The following is an 18,590-nucleotide window of genomic DNA, read 5'->3' as shown; positions in this document are numbered from 1 at the left end:
ACGCCTTCTTTATTCATTTGTCTGTCCATTCGTTTTGTGTTTGTTCGTCATTTTTTTGATTCATTCATGCGTCTTTCCGTCTGTCGGTCCCTCCATCTATTCATTTATTTATTATTCATGCATCAATTTATCCATTTTTGTATTTGCTTATGGTTCATTTACTGATTTGTTCATCTTTCTGTCCCTTGTGTCCATCCCTTCATTCATTTAATCATTCATCCATCAATTATTTTACTTTGGATTTGTTTTCTGTTCATTCATTCATTCATTCATTTATTTAGTTACAGGTTCACGCTAAGAAACTTCTCAACTCTTTCAGCAATATTTTACATAGCAAAATAGTTATATCAACAGTGCACGTTACACATATACAACGTCAAATGAGGTCAGCATGGGCAATAAAACTTATCATATTAACACAGCAAGTAACATAACATGCACAGACGCCGTGCCATTGGACTCATAGACAAAATTTGGGACCTAATTGTGCACATGTTTTAAATGCACATGCACAAAAGCAACTGACACAAGCAATGTCACTTACCATATGCACAAAGCAAGTCGAGTCACATGTGCAGAAGACATTACATTAGGGCCATACCCAGAATCTTGCCACTTATGGGACCTATAATACATGTTACACATGTATATATACAAGAGCAGCTGACATTACAAAAGTAATGACACTTAATCATATGCACACAGCAAGCAAGCCAAGTCACATGCGAAGACGACATGTCAATGGGTGCATAGACAGAAATGTGGCACTAATGGAATCGTATTGTGAATGTTACTCTAACACATACACGATGACGCTAACAGACCCCCATATCTTCCCAGCCAGTCACTCGGAGGAGGGCTCAGACGTGGACTCGGAACCGGGCCTGCCGCTCAAGAGGAAGCAGCGGCGAAGTCGGACTACCTTCACAGCCGAGCAGCTGGAGGAACTGGAGAGGGCCTTCGAGAGGACGCACTACCCCGACATCTACACCAGAGAGGAGCTTGCTCAAAGGGCCAAACTCACTGAGGCCAGGGTTCAGGTCAGCTTGTCAAAAAAAAATCCAATCTTGACTGTCAGGCGATGAGCTCTTCTGTTATGGATCACGCGGGTGTTAAACGGCCACGCATTCCATACGGCCGCAAGACATGTGTTAAAACCAAAAGCCTTAGAACCCCCCCTGACTCCCCTCCCTGACCTTAAAAACACTACGCCCACTGTATGTGAGGATAGCTTCCTATTTTCGTCAGTCTGTATGTAAGGATCCCCAAATTTGTCTAATATGGTCTTTAACAGCTGGTACCCCACCCCCCTGGGTTGTTTCAGACCGGGTGACCCGGCCCCCAAGCGCCGCCAGGCCAGAACACGTTTGTGGTTTTTCAGCACGCTCCCCATGTTAAGATCTGTATCAGTTCAGCTCCTTGTAATGACACACAGACACTATTCTTTCTTCACCCCCAACAAGAGTTTTGAAAAAGTCAACTTGTCATCAGATAAATAACTCTTTTGCGATCTTTATCAGCGCAAGGCGGCTGTTTAGAAAAAAAAAAAAGTCATGGCACTCTACCGGAGAAAAAAACTACAGAAATGAAAAAAACATGAGGCATTCATTGAGTCATTCCTTATTTTTTGTTTATCCATCCATCCATCCATCCATCCATCCATCCATCCATCCATCCATCCATCCATCCATCCATCCATCCATCCATCCATCCACTTATTTTTCAATTATTCATCAACTTATTCTGTTATCCGTCCCTCTTTTGTCCGTCCATCCATCCGTGGTTTGTCCATCTAACCATTCGTCCATTTTGATGCAGAGGAGCAGTGATTACTGAGCTTCTCGCCTTATCTCTAAGGACAACACAGCCAGCCTGCAAAACTCATTTCAGCTTCTTGTATTCGGGATCTTGTTCATTCAGTCATGACCCACAGTTCATGACCATAAGTGAGGGTAGGAACGTAGATTGACCGGTAATAGAGAGTTTGGCCTTTTGGCTAAGCTCCTTCTTTACCACAACGGACCGGTACTGGGTCGGCATGAAGGCAGATGTTACATCGATCCGTCTCTCGATTACCCGTTTCATCCTACCCTCAGCCGAAATACTTGAAATCCTCTACTTGGGGAAGGATCTCATCCTCAACCGAGAAGGAGCATGCCACCCTTTTTCGGCTGATAACCATGGTCTCACACATGGAGGTGCCAATCTTCATCCTGACGGCTTCACACTCGGCTGCAAACCGCTCCGGTGAGAGCTGAAGATCATCATGGCTCGAGGAAGCCAACAGCATTACATAATCTGCCATAGGTAGAGCTGCAATGCCGAAGGCTTCCAAATTGGACCTCTTCCCCGCCGAGGTTGAACCTAGAAATTCTGTCCACAAAATTACGAACAGAATTGTTGACAAAGGGCTGCCTTGGCGGAGTCAAACTCCCACTGGAAACAAATCCGATTTACTACCGGCAATGCGGACCAAACGGCACTGAGCATACAGTGACCGCACAGCCAGGATAAGAATTTGACATACACAATACTCCTGAAGCCCCCGCCACAGGAACACGGTCGAATCCCTTCTCCAAGTCCACATAACACATGCAGACTGTATAGGCTGACTCCAATGCACTTTTTTAGTCTGATCATTGTTTTTCATTTTGTTTTTTTATATTACTTCCTCCGTTCCTCCGTTAGTTAGTTTGTTTTTTTGTTGATTGATTCATTTGTTTATTTGATTGTTCATCCATCCATCTGTTAATTTATTTTCCGTATGTTCATTGTTTTTTATTGTTACTCAATTTCTTTCATGTATCTGTTCGGTCCATTCATTCATTCATGCATTCATTCAATTTATTGGTTAGTCTATCCTTTTTTTGTACATCTATCTGTCCTTACATCCATCTGTCACTTTGTTTGTTCATCCATCCATCCATCCATCCATCCATACATACATACATTATCTCATTTGATCATTCGTCAGTTTATTTGTTTTCACAATTTGTTTTCTGTTCATTCATTCTGTCAAGTATTCATTCATAGGTTTACTTGAGATACTGCTCATCTCGTGGGAGAGAATTAAACTCTCTACTATTTGTTACACACACAAATAGTTGAAGTAAAATCTTCTCTCCTCTCAGGTGTGGTTCAGCAACAGGAGGGCTCGCTGGAGGAAGCAGGCGGGAGCCAATCAGCTGATGGCGTTCAACCACCTCATCCCAGGCGGGTTCCCTCCGTCCGCCATGTCGGGCCTGCAGCCTTACCAGCTTTCCGAGAGCCCTTATCCTCCAACTTCCATTGCTCAAGGTCAAGATCATCATCATTCGAATTCTTCTATCTGATATTCTAATATTCCTGCAAGAGGGGGGGCAGCAAAATGCATCTTTTTGGCTGTTCTGTCCATCAAAAGGTGAACTGCACTTTTGTGGCCGCAATTTATCATCTTTCATTCCGTACTGCTACAAGAAGAGTTGAGCAGAGCACATTTTTGTCAGGGCTGGCGTCTGCTTTTTGTCGTTACTTTAATTTATCCCCAATGCCAGGGACCGTCAGAAGGTATTTTGTATAGAGGTGTGCTGTTTTGGCTCATCGAGAATAAAATGCACGGTTGTGGTCTCGATCCATTATCGCATGTCTACTACTTCTGAGAGCAGAGCCCAGCAGAGCACATTTATCTTTCAGTTTGGGTCATTGAACTAGCCATTATAGACTGTACACATTTCTTTTTTTTTCAAATCAGTTCAAGTGCAATTTATTTTCCTTTTGTCGCCAACAGTTTCCGAGCAAGCCGGCACGGTGCACCGACCTCAGCCGCTGCCGCCCACATCGGCGCACCAGGGCGGAATGGTCTCCTCGTCTGGCGCTCAGGACGCCACCAGCTCCGCCTACCATCTTTCATCCGGACGTCACGGCTTTTCCGGATACTCAGACGGTTTCGCGGCATCGACCGGACACGCCAACGCCGTGAACCCAGTCGGCGTCGGAAACGGCCTCTCGCCGCAGGTTGGTCACCGCCGTCTTTACGGTGCGGGAATGGAAACGGTAACATTTGATTTGCGCTCATCCAGACGGGCTGATGAGTTTGACGGGCGCCAAATGTCAGTCAGATAAGAGAGCGTGCGGCGCCGTGACGTAAATCGAAAGTGAAAAGACAATTATGAGCGATTACACAGTCATCAAGGGCCCATTAGGGGCTCCCCAGCGGGCCCCGAGATGGCCTAACAGGCGTAAAACGAGCTTTCGGCCCCCACGAAGGGGGCTTTGGCCCGGACGCAATGCATGTTGGGTATTTGTTCCCAGGAGAGGGGCTCTTGGTGTCCTGGCCGGCGTCGATAAAAACAAAGAGCCTCGAGCTGGTTTGATAGCAAGGTGGACGATGGAGTTTGCCTGAATTTAAATATAAAGAGAGGAAGGGTCTGATATTGACAAGAAGGTGGGACTGTTTTTTTAATTTATTTTATTTTTTGAAGATTAACAAACGCTGCATATTGACTTCAAAAAGTTAGAATGATTTGGCAAAATCTTTCGGTTGGTTCATTTTAAGTAGGATTTTTTTCATTTTCTAGACTGATTATTGGTAGAACAAAGCATACAATTTCGAAAGAGAAAATATGTTTTGTAATACAGTATAGAATAATAATAATGGGCCTTTCTTAATGTGACTTTTTTCTTCTTTAACTAAAAACAATTCATCAAATACCATTAAAAAAATAAAAACCGAAAAAGAAAACTAGAAAAATCACATGTTAGATGCCTATTTTAAAAATATATTTCTGTCATAATAAAATACTTATTAATTTTCTTATCTTACTAAATATAATTCCTAAAATACTTAAAATGAACAAAATAAATAAATAAGTTTTTTGTATAGGCCTATTTTCCAAATATTTTTAAATAATTTTCTTATAAAAATAGAGATGAAAGTATTGTTTTATCGTTCCTAAAATAATTCCTGAAATCCGTTAAGAAATAAAAATAAAAGAAAAATATGTTATGTTATTTTGTTATTTTGAAATAAGGAGTAATATAATTTTTTTTAATTAATTCTATTTTATAGGCCATTTTTTTTATTTGTTATTTTGAAATAGTAATGAAAGTATTCTTTTATCTCATTCAAAATAATTAGATTATTTTTTCAAAAGAATGATATGTTATTAGAACATTTTTTAAATTTCTATGATTTAAAAACAACTAGAATTATAATTTATTATAAGTACTTTTCCCCTTATCTTATTAAATATAATTCCTGAAATTGTCACAAAACGGAGCGGGAAACAGGAAAAAGGGACCCATTCGCGTAGACGTACTCACAATTTATTGGGGGAAGGATGAGGAGGGAGCGCACACTCGATCCAGGGAACGATGGTCGCGGTGTGGATTAGAAATCCAAACAAAAGGAAGTTGTCAAAAACAAACAAACGGATCAGACCAAAAACAAAACAGGATCACATACGGGCAGATTCACAGAAATAGGCATTTAACAGGTTTTAACAGAAGTCTCACAGAAGTTTCACGGAGTTTACTCAGGTTTAACAAACGCTTCAGCAACGCACAATACAAAGGAGCGCGCTTAAGTACTCCAAGAGCAATCAGTCCAATGCGTCTCAGGCGGTGTCAAGGGGCGGGGCCAGCTGGGCGCCATGACAACCGTGCAGGACATGACAGAAATACTTAAAAAAGCACACTATCTTAGGCATATCTTAAAACATTATGTTATTATAAAATAGCAATTTAAGCATTATTTTTATAATCTTACTGAAAAAAATATTTCTAAAATAATTCATCATAATTCTGTCATAAAATAATAATATGCACATTTTGTAATTTATTTAACATAATACCTAAAACGCCCTTTTTTTAAAAAAAATTTCATTTTCTATTTTAAAATAAATAAATTTTAATAATAAATGTGTATACAAAAAAAGATTCCCAACAAAGTACTGTGGTTGATAATTGTAAACATTTTATTAAAGATATATTTATTGAAGATAACATGTATGATCAGTATTATTTTTTAATAAAATCACATTATTTTTATTATTGCCTTTATTTTTTTAAATATATTTCTCAAAAGAGATTTTGGAGGGACAAGAGCTTGACTTTATTGACGGATAAATACTTTGTCCAATACTTTGTCAGTAATAATGTAATGGTAAGAGCACCATAACCCTAACATACATATATTGCAGAAATTGTTATTATTAATTATTATGTGTAAATACATCCCTACTAGACATTATACATGTGTTTCAATTCTTAATCTCAAGCATGCCTTGGTCAAAAACCAACATTCTTTTTTATTCATTTTGCATTGCTATAAGTCAAAGTAACCCTTTCCAGTAAGATTTTATACACTCCCAGGGTCACCGAGTTACTGGCATACCAATAAAAAGTTCAAAGGTCGTGCGTCCCACTGGCTGGTTTCAGCATTAACCTTTAGCGGGCCAGCCGTCACTCGAGCTTTCGTACGTATATAAGACGAATCTGGAATGTCGGTCTGGAATTGCAATCTCGCCGTCTTAATTGAAGGCAATGAAGGAATGGCTCCTCTTGTAACACGCTGTGTAATTTATGCAAATGAGCCACTTTGTTGGCAAATGTCTTTTAATTTGTGTATTCATCGCAGATGTTTGAAAAAGCAGCTTGCTCCGTTTCCGATTAGCAAATCATTTATTATCCGATTCGGGCTCACTAAGAGAGCAGGGATTGATTGAGTTGAATGACTTTGAGAGGTAATGAAGAACTTCACAGTCTTGTTTTGTTGGTGGATTGTTTTTAGCTGCAATTAGAATAAATATAGACTCATTCATCGCATTATTTGAATAATTGTAAGGAAAACGGAATGTTGAAATGAACAGTTTTAGGGGAGGGAAAATTGTTCAATGTCAAATACAACTAGTATTTCTAACTGGTATCAGAATTCGTCAGTATTGATTTCTGTCCTGAAAAAGTCTAACTGCTCTAATTTGAAATCTAAAACCACATTTTTAGACCTCTTGAAATGATTGGACGTTTTTTACATGACTTTTGCGATGAAAGTCATTCAATTTGTTTCAATCAGTTAATTTCCCCCTCTGATCCCATCTGGAGCCTTTGCTCAAACAATGATGGTCTACTAGTGATCCCAAGAGCCAAGAAGAGATCCGCAGGTTTGAGAGCATTCTCCATTCAGGCCCCAGCGCTGTGGAATGCTCTGACCTCTAAGATTCGATCTGCAACCTCAGTGGAACTGTTTAAGTCTAGGCTTAAAACACACTTATATTCTATAGCTTATGAATTACCTAGATTTTGTGTTGACAATATATGTGTATTATTTGTTATTACAACATCCATTGCAGCCTGGTCGTCCATGTGCGGTCCCTTCCCAAGGTTTCTTCATTTTCCTCATGTTGAGGTTTGGAGTTTTTCCTTGCCCTCATGTAGGTTTTAGATCAGGGGATGGTGTAATAACGGTCTGTAGTTTGAAATTATCTGTGGTCTATGCAGTCCTTTGAGACTCCTTGTGATTAAGGAACTTAATTGAACTTAGTTGGGCAATGTTCACACAAACTCAATAGAGTAAATGTTTTATTTTAAACTTTTTAAATACACCTTATACTATGCACCCCGGCTTTAAGTTAGACTATTCGGAAATAAATAAATAAAATATACATATTTTGAAGTAGATACTTAAAATGAGAAAAAGTTATTTAAATAAACCTTAAATCTAAACATTTATAAATATTTGATTTAAAATTTGTATTAAGATGCAAAATGTATATTAAAAATCACACAATAAATGTAATTAATAAAAAAATAAAATCATCTTTTGATCTTTTTAATTGCTGTATAAAATACACTATACATTTCATACAATTTTAGTCTATATGACACTTAAACATAAATATATATATATATTGAACATTTTTGAAATTAACTTTTAAAGTAAAATTTAATAAAATATAATTATATTTAAGCTATTCTGAATGTATATATTGGTACCAATTTACAAGATTTATACCTGATATCAAACTTTATTTATTAATTTGAGCTTTTAAAAGTATCAGGATCTGATGCTCCATTTCCAAAATGAGGGGAGTGGCTGCCAAAATGAGGGGAGTGGCTGGAGAGCACCCAACAGTACCTAATCAGTGTCCGCAACTGCACCTCATTGTTTTTGCCCCTTATAGGTGGTCTTGGGTCATTGCCGTTGTTGTGGTCATATAAGGTTTGATTTTCGCTTGTTTTTTTCTTGTTAGTGAATTTGTTAGTTGTTTTGAAGCCATTTGTCTTTATTTATGTTTCTTTTGTCCTGGCTTGTTATTAAACAACCATCTTTTTTTAGCATCCCATCCTCAGTCCTTCCTTCTTCACAATATGAGTACATCTGCAAATTTGTGATGGAAAAATACCTCCATTTATGTAAAACTACAGGAGGACAACCATCAAAACAAAGCAAGCCCAAGCTTGGAAAAAAGAACTGTCACGCTTTTTTACATTCCTCTGCTAAAAAGCCCCGAATATATTTTTTTCCACCAGTGATAATCTGTATCATATACAACCATGTTTGAACAAACCATTCTATCCCTGCCAACCTTTAAATCTCCAATCTTTTCTTATCTGATGCTCAATTTTCTCAATTTTCTGAGTGAGCCAAATTTGTCCCTAATTCCTGTCCGTGATCGGATCCCGACGATCAGACCGCTCCAGATATGGTCATATCTGCCTATATATAGCTGAGATCCTTATCGGAGAAACGAAGGCCTCGGTCTTGCCGACCAAAGTCTTCAGCATCTATCTGCTCACGCGGTCCGTTCTCACCAAGAAAGACGACCGCCGGGATTGCGCCCCGATCAAAACTAATCCCCGGAACCACCTCTAAACACATGTTGCCGGGAAAATAGCAAACTACAGAGTGTTGTAATGTTACAGTATCTCTACTCAACTGTCTGTCTTTTATCTGTAGTCAGTATCTATCGGTATCTCTATCCATCAAGTTCTACTATTTTTTTACCTATCGTTGTCTTACTGACATTGTTATGTTTCAGACTGAACTTGAACCAGGGCTTTGAGGGTCTTTGTTTGAATTAAAATCAGTGCGGTTCGCATGGGTAGGCACTATTACCTGTCGGACGATGCAGCTGTCATGTCAGAAACAAGGATCCCTGTCCGCTAAAGATGCAGGAAGGGTCAATAAAACCAAACTGTTGTGCTAATAGCCAATCAGCTTGGAGAATGGTCAACTACTTCAGAAATATTGTAAACATACTTGCATGGAAAAAATGTTTGTCAATGCAGTTGGAGGATGCATGGAACAAGAACACGACACGCATAAGCACGCAACACCAAGAATCTTTTCACATGGTTGGTTTTTTAGTGAGTTTGTATATTTAATTACAGGTTGAACAACATGATGTTATGCATTAAACGTTACGATAGCGACAAGGGTGTGTAGCTATTAGCACAGTTCAGAGGTTGCGGGTTCAATTCAAGCTACCGGCCTCCTTATGTGGAGTATGCATGTTTTCCCCGTGCCCTTGGACACTCTGGTTTCCCTGCACTTTCCAAAAACCTTGGCTGGGAAAGGGCCAAACACCCCGCGACTATCGTTGGTATAAGTGGTTAGGAAAATTGATTTTGTGTGATGTTACGAGGACATCTAAAGGTTGCACGTGACTACGCAGTGGATTTACGCTTATGATTATTTATGTTAGTATTATAATAAATAATATGATTGTTGGAATTTCTATCATTATTATTTTAGAAAAAGTCCAGCTATGTCCGTGGTGCAGAAAAGGTTGCCCACCACTGATCTAGAAGACTTCGTGTTTGAACAAGTTACCAGCTGTAAATAAATAGATAAACCAATCAGAACCAAATTCGTAAATCCTCATTGAGGCTTTCAGGTAGTTCTGGTATCATTTTGTCAAATATTTTCATGGAGCCCTGTCAAATATGCCAATGGTGCAACTTTGAGACGTCCCAAATTTATGTTTACTCTCAGTCTGGTGCATCTGCTGCAAGGCACGCCCTCTTTCACAATCTCTTGATGCCCTCAAATCACCGTGTCCTTGGGAGGCCTTCAGGCCAAGAGGGTACGTGGGAACCAAGGTTGGGGGGGTTAGGGTTCGTTTTATTTGTATGTGTTGTGTGTCTGTGTGTGTATGTGAGCGATGTAGCGCAGCTCGTGTGCGTTTTTTCTTTGCAGTACTCATGTCAGCCGGTGGTGATGCATCACTGACAGCTGTATGCAGGTTTGCATGAGAACGAGTATGAAAGTGTTTAAAAAAATGTCTTGGAGGTACAGCCAGTGAAACAAAAAGAAGAGAAAGAGAGAGATAGAGAGAGAGAGAGAGGATGAGCGAGAGGTAGAGACAGAGAGAGGGAGAGAAAAAAAGGATTAACAAATATGAAAAATGGGGGCAAAAAAAAGAAAGGCAGAATTAGAGGGCTAAAAAGAGGGAAATGTTGGTAGAAAAAGAGGGTTGGGGATAAAGTGACTGAGATAGAGAGAAAAAGGAATAGATAGAAAAAAGAGACAAAGAGAGAGAGAGCAATAGCAAAATACATAGACAGGGACATCGATGGACAGAGAGAAATAGAGGGAGAGAGAATGAGAGAAATAGGCAGAGCTAGAAAGTGAGAGTTGGAGGGATAAAGAGAGAAAGAAGTAAAAAAAAGAAGGATGAGCAAGTGGGAGAGAGAGAGAGAGAGAGAGAGAAAAGAGAGATATACAAGGAGAGGAAAAAGAGAGAAAGAGAGAGAGTGCAATAGACAAAAAGACAAATATGCATAGAGAGAGCGCGGGCAAAAGAAGGAGAGTGAGGGATGAAAAATTGGACAGAACGAAAGAACTGGACGGACAGATAGAGAAAGAGACTGAGCAAAAGAGTGAGAAAGAAATAGAGGGAAGTGGACAGAGAGAAATAGACAAAGACAGAGAAAATAAGGAGAGAAAGAAATAGAAATAATGAGGATAAGAAAGCTATAGACAGAGATAGAGAAAGATAATTTGACAGAGGGAAATAGAGAGAGAATATAGAAATGAAGAGAGAGTATTCAGAGATAAAAAGAGAGAAATGGACAAAGATGGGAGGGAAAAGTAGGGATAGAAAGAAAAACAGAGCGCGAGAGAGACAGAGAGAGAGGGAGAAACAGACAGAGAAAGGATGGATAGATAGATGGATACTAAATTTACAGATACTAATTGACATTGACAAATGAAGACACCTTATTTTCTAAAGCCCACCTGTGTAGACAAGACAGAACGTGTTCCTTTCTGGATTCTTAATGCTCTGTGCTTCCCGCAGGTGATGGGCCTTTTGAACCCTGGCGGAGTTCCCCACCAGCCCCAGAGCGACTTTGCTCTGTCCCCCCTGACGGGGGGCTTGGAGCCAAACACCGGCGTGGCCGCCAGCTGCCATGTGTCCCAGCGGCTGGAAGCTCTACCGGGTCTGACCAGCGTGCCAGCCCTGCCCAGCACCCAGTCGTACTGCACGCCCTCCTACACTTCACCCGCCTACGCCGTCGAACACCATCCGTCCTACCAATATGGACAGTACACTCAGAGCAAGGTGGGGCTTGAAATTATTTCTCTAGTTTATTTATTTTCAGTTTTCATGAAAGACATCTTCTACTAAAGCCAATTTTTGTGAAGACAATAGTTTGCCCTCAGATCAGACGCCTGTATTTTCAGGAAAAAAAAGATAGATAGCTAACAAATGAGGCATAAAATATTATTTGTGCACAATCTTTATCTCAGAAACCAACAGCGGTATATTGGCTCGAACATGTAACGGATTTTCAGTGATACACTCGAGCTAGTCCGTACGGTGTCGTATTTCCGACTAACATAAACCTGGTTAATTGCGCCGAGCCTTCTGATGAGCAAGCGTCCGACACGGGAGGGGGCCGGCCCCCCGACCAGCAATCACACGTGCCTCCGTTTACATTACGCTCATCAAACGGGCCATGTTAGATGGACACTGAGACGTTTCAGGGGTCCCTCCTTGTCCTCTCCTGACCCCGGTCGTGATGAGCTGGCCCGTCAGAATCGAACGCGCCTCACCTATCCATGTAATGACCCCCGCCCCTCACATTGGCCTACCTCAAAGAAAAGCGCCACTTAGCAAAAAGTGTGTTTGACAAGAGAGGGGGTCTTTCTGGCCCATCATTGGCTACATCTTGAGCTAATTCATTTAGCCCAGGGGTCTTAAACTCAATTTACCTTTGGAAACAGAGTATGGGTAAGCTGGGCCGCATCAGGTGTTTCAAAAGAAAAACTCTGATAAAGACATTCCTAAGTTCTCAAATATTATTATTTTAAAACACAGAATGAGACAAAAAAAAATAAACATTAAAAATTATAAGAAAATGCATCATTTAGGAATCTATCTAATCTAAACTACCTAATGCACCCTGCATGTGTGTGTGTTTGTATGTGACTTATAGGCCCTGAAACGCTGATCTGATTTTTTAGTGAAAATTTACAAAGTTGTACTTTAAACCTCCAAGAGTGCCTTTAGCCAAATTTTGTGTCAGGGCACCCTTAATAAATAACAACAAAGTTGATCAATATCTGCTTTCATGGGCTCTTTAAAGCCCCTTGGCGGCCAAATTGGGCACTGCCGCTCTCAAGCATTGACCACTCGAAGTAGCCGAATCCAATCTTTTATCGAAACCAACACCTTAATTGATGTACAGAGTTCCCTCTGTTTTCGCGGTTAATGAGAAGTAGTGTCGCTTCTTTTGTGTTTTTGCTTGCCGACTTGTTGACCGAGAAACAGAGAGAGAGAAAGAGAGAGCAAAAACAAACTCAGTACCTATTCTTGATTAGTTAACTTTGATTTTTTTGCACTGACTGAAGCCCTGGGGAACAAAAGCCAAACAACAGCAAGAGAGAGAGAGAGAGAGAGAGAGAGAGAAAGAGAGAGAGAGAGAGAGAGAGAGAGAAAGAGAGAGAGAGAGAGAGAGAGAGAGAGAGAGAGAGAGAATGAGAGAGTGAGAGAGAGAAAGAGAGAAAGAGAGAGAAAGACTTTGGCATGACACCATGATTAAGGAGTGGGACACAAACCCATAGCGAGATGCAATGAGAACGCAGAGCAGGTTTCCGGTCAGTCCAATACAATATGACTTGGCATCAGAGATCTCAAGTCAGAGGTTGCTGGCCGATCGGCATGAATCTTGGCTGCCGCTGGCACCCCACTGCCCCCCCCCCCCCCCCCCCCCTCTTGCGCAGTCGCAAGAGCAGAGCGGTCACTGTGGGAAGCATTCATTGTTTTTTTGTTTGTTTTTCTATTACATTATTTTATTACATCCCAAAAACATGCATGTCAGGTTAATTGGTCAGTCCAAATTGTCCATATATGTGAATGAGAAAGTGAGTTGTCTCTGTGTGCCCTGCGACTGGCGAGCAACCAGTTCAGTGTGACCCCTGCCCACTGCCCAAGTACAGCTGAGATAGGCTCCAGCACCCCCGCGATCCTTTTGAGGATAAGCAGTGCAGATAATGGATGGATGGATTACTCAAACGTAAGAACATGAAAAAAAAGTGACTGAAAAATCACCCAAAATCTAAAAAATATGACCACAAAAAAAATCCAACTTAAAAACCAAAATTGACCAAAAAAACAAACTTCAAAACAAAAATGTACCCCCCAAAGAAAAAGAACTACAGCAAAGCCACCCGAAAAATGCCAGAAATTAACCCCCCCAAACCTCCAAAAGAGGATCCCAAAATGAAAGGTACTAGATTAAAAAAAAACCTCCAATCTAAATATGTCTGAAATTTGTGAAAAATAACCGGAAATCACTGAAAGGTATGGAAAGGGCACAAAAGCTCGTGAAAACTGTGAAAGAGTACTGAAACAGAACCAAATAGGGGCGGCAGTGGCTCAGGAGGTAGCGCGCTTGTCTTGGGATTAAGAGATCGCAGTTCGAATCTCGGCACCTCCGTGTTACATGTCAAAGTGTCCTTGGGCAAGACACTGAACACCTAATGCCCCCAATAAGCAGGGTAGCGCCTTACATGGCTGCACGGCAGCTATTGGGAAATGTGAAGCACATTGTAAAGCGCTTTGAGAAGCCCTGACTTGAAAAGTGCTAAATAAATGCAGATCATTTCATTTCAAATAGTATGCCAAGTTCTAAAAGGCATGATAAAGTACCGTATTTTCCGCACTATAAGGCGCACCTAAAAGTCTTAATTTTTTTCAAAAGCTGACCATGCGCCTTATAATACAGTGCGCCTTATATATGGCTCAATATTAAATTCGCAAGGTCTCGCAACTTACGCAACAGCCGCTGACTCGATTTTCCCCCGAACGTGGAGTAGTCCGCTGTGTATGCTGGGATTTATATACCGGCGTTTCATTGGCTAACCAATGTGTCAATCATCATTTGAATCGATCGCTATTGGCTAAAGTTATTCGGAGCCTCGGATTGGCTAGAGGGCCAAAACAAACCCTGCAATTGGCCGAAAAAGATGTGTCAATCATCTGTTAAATTTATCGCTATTGGCTGAAGTTATTCGGAGCCTTGAATACGCTAGAGGGCCAAAACAAACCCTGCAATTGGCTGAAAAAGATGTGTCAATCATCCGTTAAATCGATCGCTATTGGCTGAAGTTATTCGGAACCTCGGATACGCTAGAGGGCCAAAACAAACCCTGCAATTGGCCGAAAAAGATGTGTCAATCATCCGTTACATCGATCGATATTGGCTGAAGTTATTCGGAGCCTCGGATACGCTAGAGGGCCAAAACAAACCCTGCAATTGGCCGAAAAAGATGACTGAATAGCAAGCTTGCTAAACTACGCCATAAAGAAACATGTTTCATTAGTCTGTATTTGTAAATATTCTACTCTCCTGGATTTACTACACTCACGGTTGTAAGAAGACCATGATTGCGTATCATTATTGAACGTGAGAACTTAGGTGAGCTATGCGGCTTTATATTTTCCCGGTATCTTGATTTAGAACGATCTTGATGTTGCTGTGATGAGTTGAGTGAATTAAACTCAATTCCAAGTGTTTATTGTCATATGCACAGTAAAGTTGCGAACGAAAAAGAAAATAGAAACTAAGGAATGGTTGGCATTTCTTGAATTCCAAGACTTTAACCTTCCGAATGATATTTGAAATGACGCATTTAAGTGACATCGTACGGACACCGCATCCGCACGTGTCTACGACACGTATTTGCTTATTTGCAAGCTTTGGGAATGTTAAGGGGGTAATCAGTTTGACTGAATCATCTGACTGTTTTGTCGACGTTCCCATTGTAGCGCCTTATAATCCGGTGCGCCTTATCTATGGAAGATATAGGACCAAAAACTATATTTTGGGGGTGCGCCCTATAACCCGGTGCGCCCTATAGTGCGGAAAATACGGTACTGAAAAGTATGTTAAAGGGCTTAAAAGTAGTAGTACATATTAGTATAATAATAAACAAAAAAATACCCAAAAAGTGACCAAAAGGTGACAAAAAGACCCCAAAACAATAGAAAATTTCCAAGATTTGACTAAAAATCGACAAATAAAATGAGTAAAGCGACCAGAAAACAACCCCCAAAACAACCAAAACCACATAAAAAAACAACAACCCTACCCCCAAAAGCCCCCAAATTGTTTTAAGACGGGGGCCCACAAACTACCATCTCGCGGGCCGCAGTGTTTGAGACCACTGATTTAGCCCGTCCTGGGGGGATATAAACCATATTTGTGTGTCTGTGTTTTCAGGAAGGGTGTCTTTAACGGGGGTCGATTGTGACCCCTGGCAGGCTATTATTGAAAGCATGTGTTCAGCAGGAGGTCGGATTTAGTTATCGATCAACAGGGCAGAACGAGAGAGATCCAGGTGGGGCAGGGGGGCTTCTTTGGGGTTCAAAGGGGGTCTCAAGAGATCCACAAAGGTCTTCACCTGTTTTTACTGGGAAGGAGGGGTTTATTGTTCAACCCGTGACCTTGCTTTCCACTCTCACCTGCTCTTAAACACATCACACCTCCCATGACAGAGGTAGCAAAAGGACTTCTAAAAAGTGAAACAATTTGAATACAGTACAACTCAACTCATGGTCATTTATATAGCACTTTAAGAAACTCACATTTGATGTGGCAACATGGAACCCCAGGGTTTAACATTAATTATGAGGTGGGGGATCACTAGGTGAAATTGTCATATGGCTGGGTAAAGAAACCTATGGTAATACATTGTTAACCACCAGTGCTCCAGGTAAAAAACATCATAATAATATAGTGAATAGTAAGTACAACTTATATGCAATATACTTGCTTATGATTAAATTATAGATAGATAATATGGGAAACTTGTTTTATATTTACCTTTAGTGCGATGTGACTTGATCTGGTACAGTGGAATTAGTGGGTGGATGCACAGGGGGGAGGCAGGTTAAAAATAAACGGATTTGAGAACCAGGGCACCATTTCCTGTGGTGTGTCTTGAGCAAGTACAGCCTGGTGGTGCCCGTCCTTCTCCAGGCCAACATATGATACCGATGTTGGTTTTTATGAAAAAAATAAATTATTTTTACATAGTGGAATCCCTACCATGTCGCTGTCATGTTTGTCTGGTATCTTGCTGCTATTCTGTGCTCTGTGGCAATGGTTCTTGCTCATATTAAACAATACAGTTCCATCTAGTGGTCAGATACAATACATGGCGGCCTTAAATAAATAAATAACTCGATTGATAAAAAATGAAAAGGCTCCTTCAAAAATTAAAGATAAATGATTCTAATTATAATAGTATTAAAGGAGTTACTACTTTTTCGCCTATCATGGGTTCTCTTTGGAACATAATTCGAGTCAAGTCATGTTTATTTGTATAGCCCTTAATCACAAGGAGTCTCAAAGGGCTGCACAGACCACAGATTATTGCAAACTACAGACTATTACACCATCCCCTGATCTAAAACCTACATGAGGGCAAGGAAAAATTCAAAAACCTCAACATGAGGAAAATGAAGAAACCTTGAGAAGTGGAAAACAAGGATCCCCTGAAAAAAAACAAGCACGATTATGTGCCATGTGCTTTATCAGATTTGAAGTTTTTGTTTTTATTTAATTACTGGAAAAAAAAGGGTACTTGTATTAAAAAACAACAATGAAATGTTACACGGGGGTAAAAGGGTTGTGACCCTTTGCTTATTACTCCCTCTGCCGAAACATCCTTCATCACTTAACCCAAATTTTGTCTTCCCTTCACATCCTCAGGTGCCTTTTATAATCTAAAGCCACCTTCTAAAAAAAACAACATCCCGTCCCCCTACCGGACCCCAACAAGGACCCCCAGATGCCACCCCGAGGCTGCCCGAAGGACTTCCACAATACGAGGCGTTCCATCCAAGCTGGACGGGAATAATTAGGACCAAAAGGAGCATGCGGACTCTCCGGTTACATCCGCGGACCAGAACCAGGAGACTGAAATGCAGGATTTCGGGGTGGGGGGTACAGGGTTTCAGAGGGGGGAACACATCCTTAATCCATTCAAGATTCTGTACTTGATTTCTGCACACAATGGCGACTTTCCGAACAATTACCGTCAAGAAGTCAAAGTTTCTAAGGAGTACCGCAGTAACAAAAGGGGTTACGTCAAAAAAGGGGCGGGGCCTAATGCTACGGAACCGTCACCTCATTGGAAAACATTGGGTTTTTTTCTCTCTGGGACAAAATTCGCAAGGGGAATGGCCAGATGTTCTCAACAACAACAGAAGAAGTGTAAATCTGCCAAGAAGGGGTTTCTCGATTTTGAACACGCGTGTGAAACTAACCCCCCCAAACCCCCTTCCTGCACCGATCCCTGCCCCCCCTCCCCAAAAAAGTGCAATACTTTCATACCTCATAATTCAGGTGCTGTCATACAAGAAATGCTCCAGGATTTTTTTATGTTTAATTGTTTATATTATGGGTTGAATATGACCAGTCAGGGGAACTAGTTAAAAATGCTGAAAGTAGCCAAAAACGGAAGAATTAAATGTAACAATGTGTCGAATCTATTTTTATCAAGATTTTTGTTATGCATCATTCCTTATTTATTTTTGTTTTTCTTATTTTGTTTTGTAAATTACACAAGCGCAAGTTCTTATGTTTTAAATCATTGTTTTTTTTTCCACTCAAATGTTTTTGTATCATTCTTGTTTGGCTTAAAAGTGTTTTTTTGTGTACAATACAGCACTATCTACTATTTATAATAAACAATGTCAATTTTTTTTTTGCCTAAATGAGATGTTATTTATTTAAGTTATTATCCTTTTTTTGCATTCCGTCATTTTTTATATGCACAGAAGCATGTGGGATGTGACATTTTTCTGTTCTGAGGTGGGGATAGCAAAGAAAATGATATATATATATATATATATATATATATATATATATATATATATATATATATGTATATATATATATATATATATATATATATATATATATATATACATGTATGTATATGTATATGTATATGTATGTGTGTGTGTGTGTGTGTGTATACAATGAAGAACATAAGTATTTGAACACCCTGCTATTTTGCTATTTCTCCCACTTAGAAATCATGGAGGGTTATGGCATTGTCATCGTTTCCGGCGCCGTCACGAATGGCAGCCACT

General features: G+C 40.2%; 1 protein-coding gene across 1 annotated transcript in view; it reads left to right on the top strand.

Annotated features, from left to right (window-relative positions):
* pax3a (paired box 3a) overlaps positions 1-18,127 on the top strand; it is a 39,010-nt gene extending 20,883 nt beyond the window's left edge. The window contains exons 5-9 of the mRNA XM_088319680.1: positions 841-1,040; positions 3,132-3,297; positions 3,767-3,993; positions 11,280-11,543; positions 17,203-18,127. Coding sequence (XP_088175806.1) covers positions 841-1,040; positions 3,132-3,297; positions 3,767-3,993; positions 11,280-11,543; positions 17,203-17,220 — 875 coding nt within the window. The 3' untranslated portion in view covers positions 17,221-18,127. The remainder of the gene's footprint in view (positions 1-840; positions 1,041-3,131; positions 3,298-3,766; positions 3,994-11,279; positions 11,544-17,202) is intronic.
* The last annotated feature ends 463 nt before the right edge of the window (positions 18,128-18,590 follow it).

Source organism: Urocampus carinirostris, chromosome 1 (genome assembly GCF_059441175.1).
Source record: "Urocampus carinirostris isolate Australia breed hairy pipefish chromosome 1, RoL_Ucar_1.0, whole genome shotgun sequence".
Classification (NCBI taxonomy): domain Eukaryota; kingdom Metazoa; phylum Chordata; class Actinopteri; order Syngnathiformes; family Syngnathidae; genus Urocampus; species Urocampus carinirostris.
Note: the sequence above shows the minus strand (reverse complement) of the source record. Positions and strands in the feature narration are given on the sequence as shown.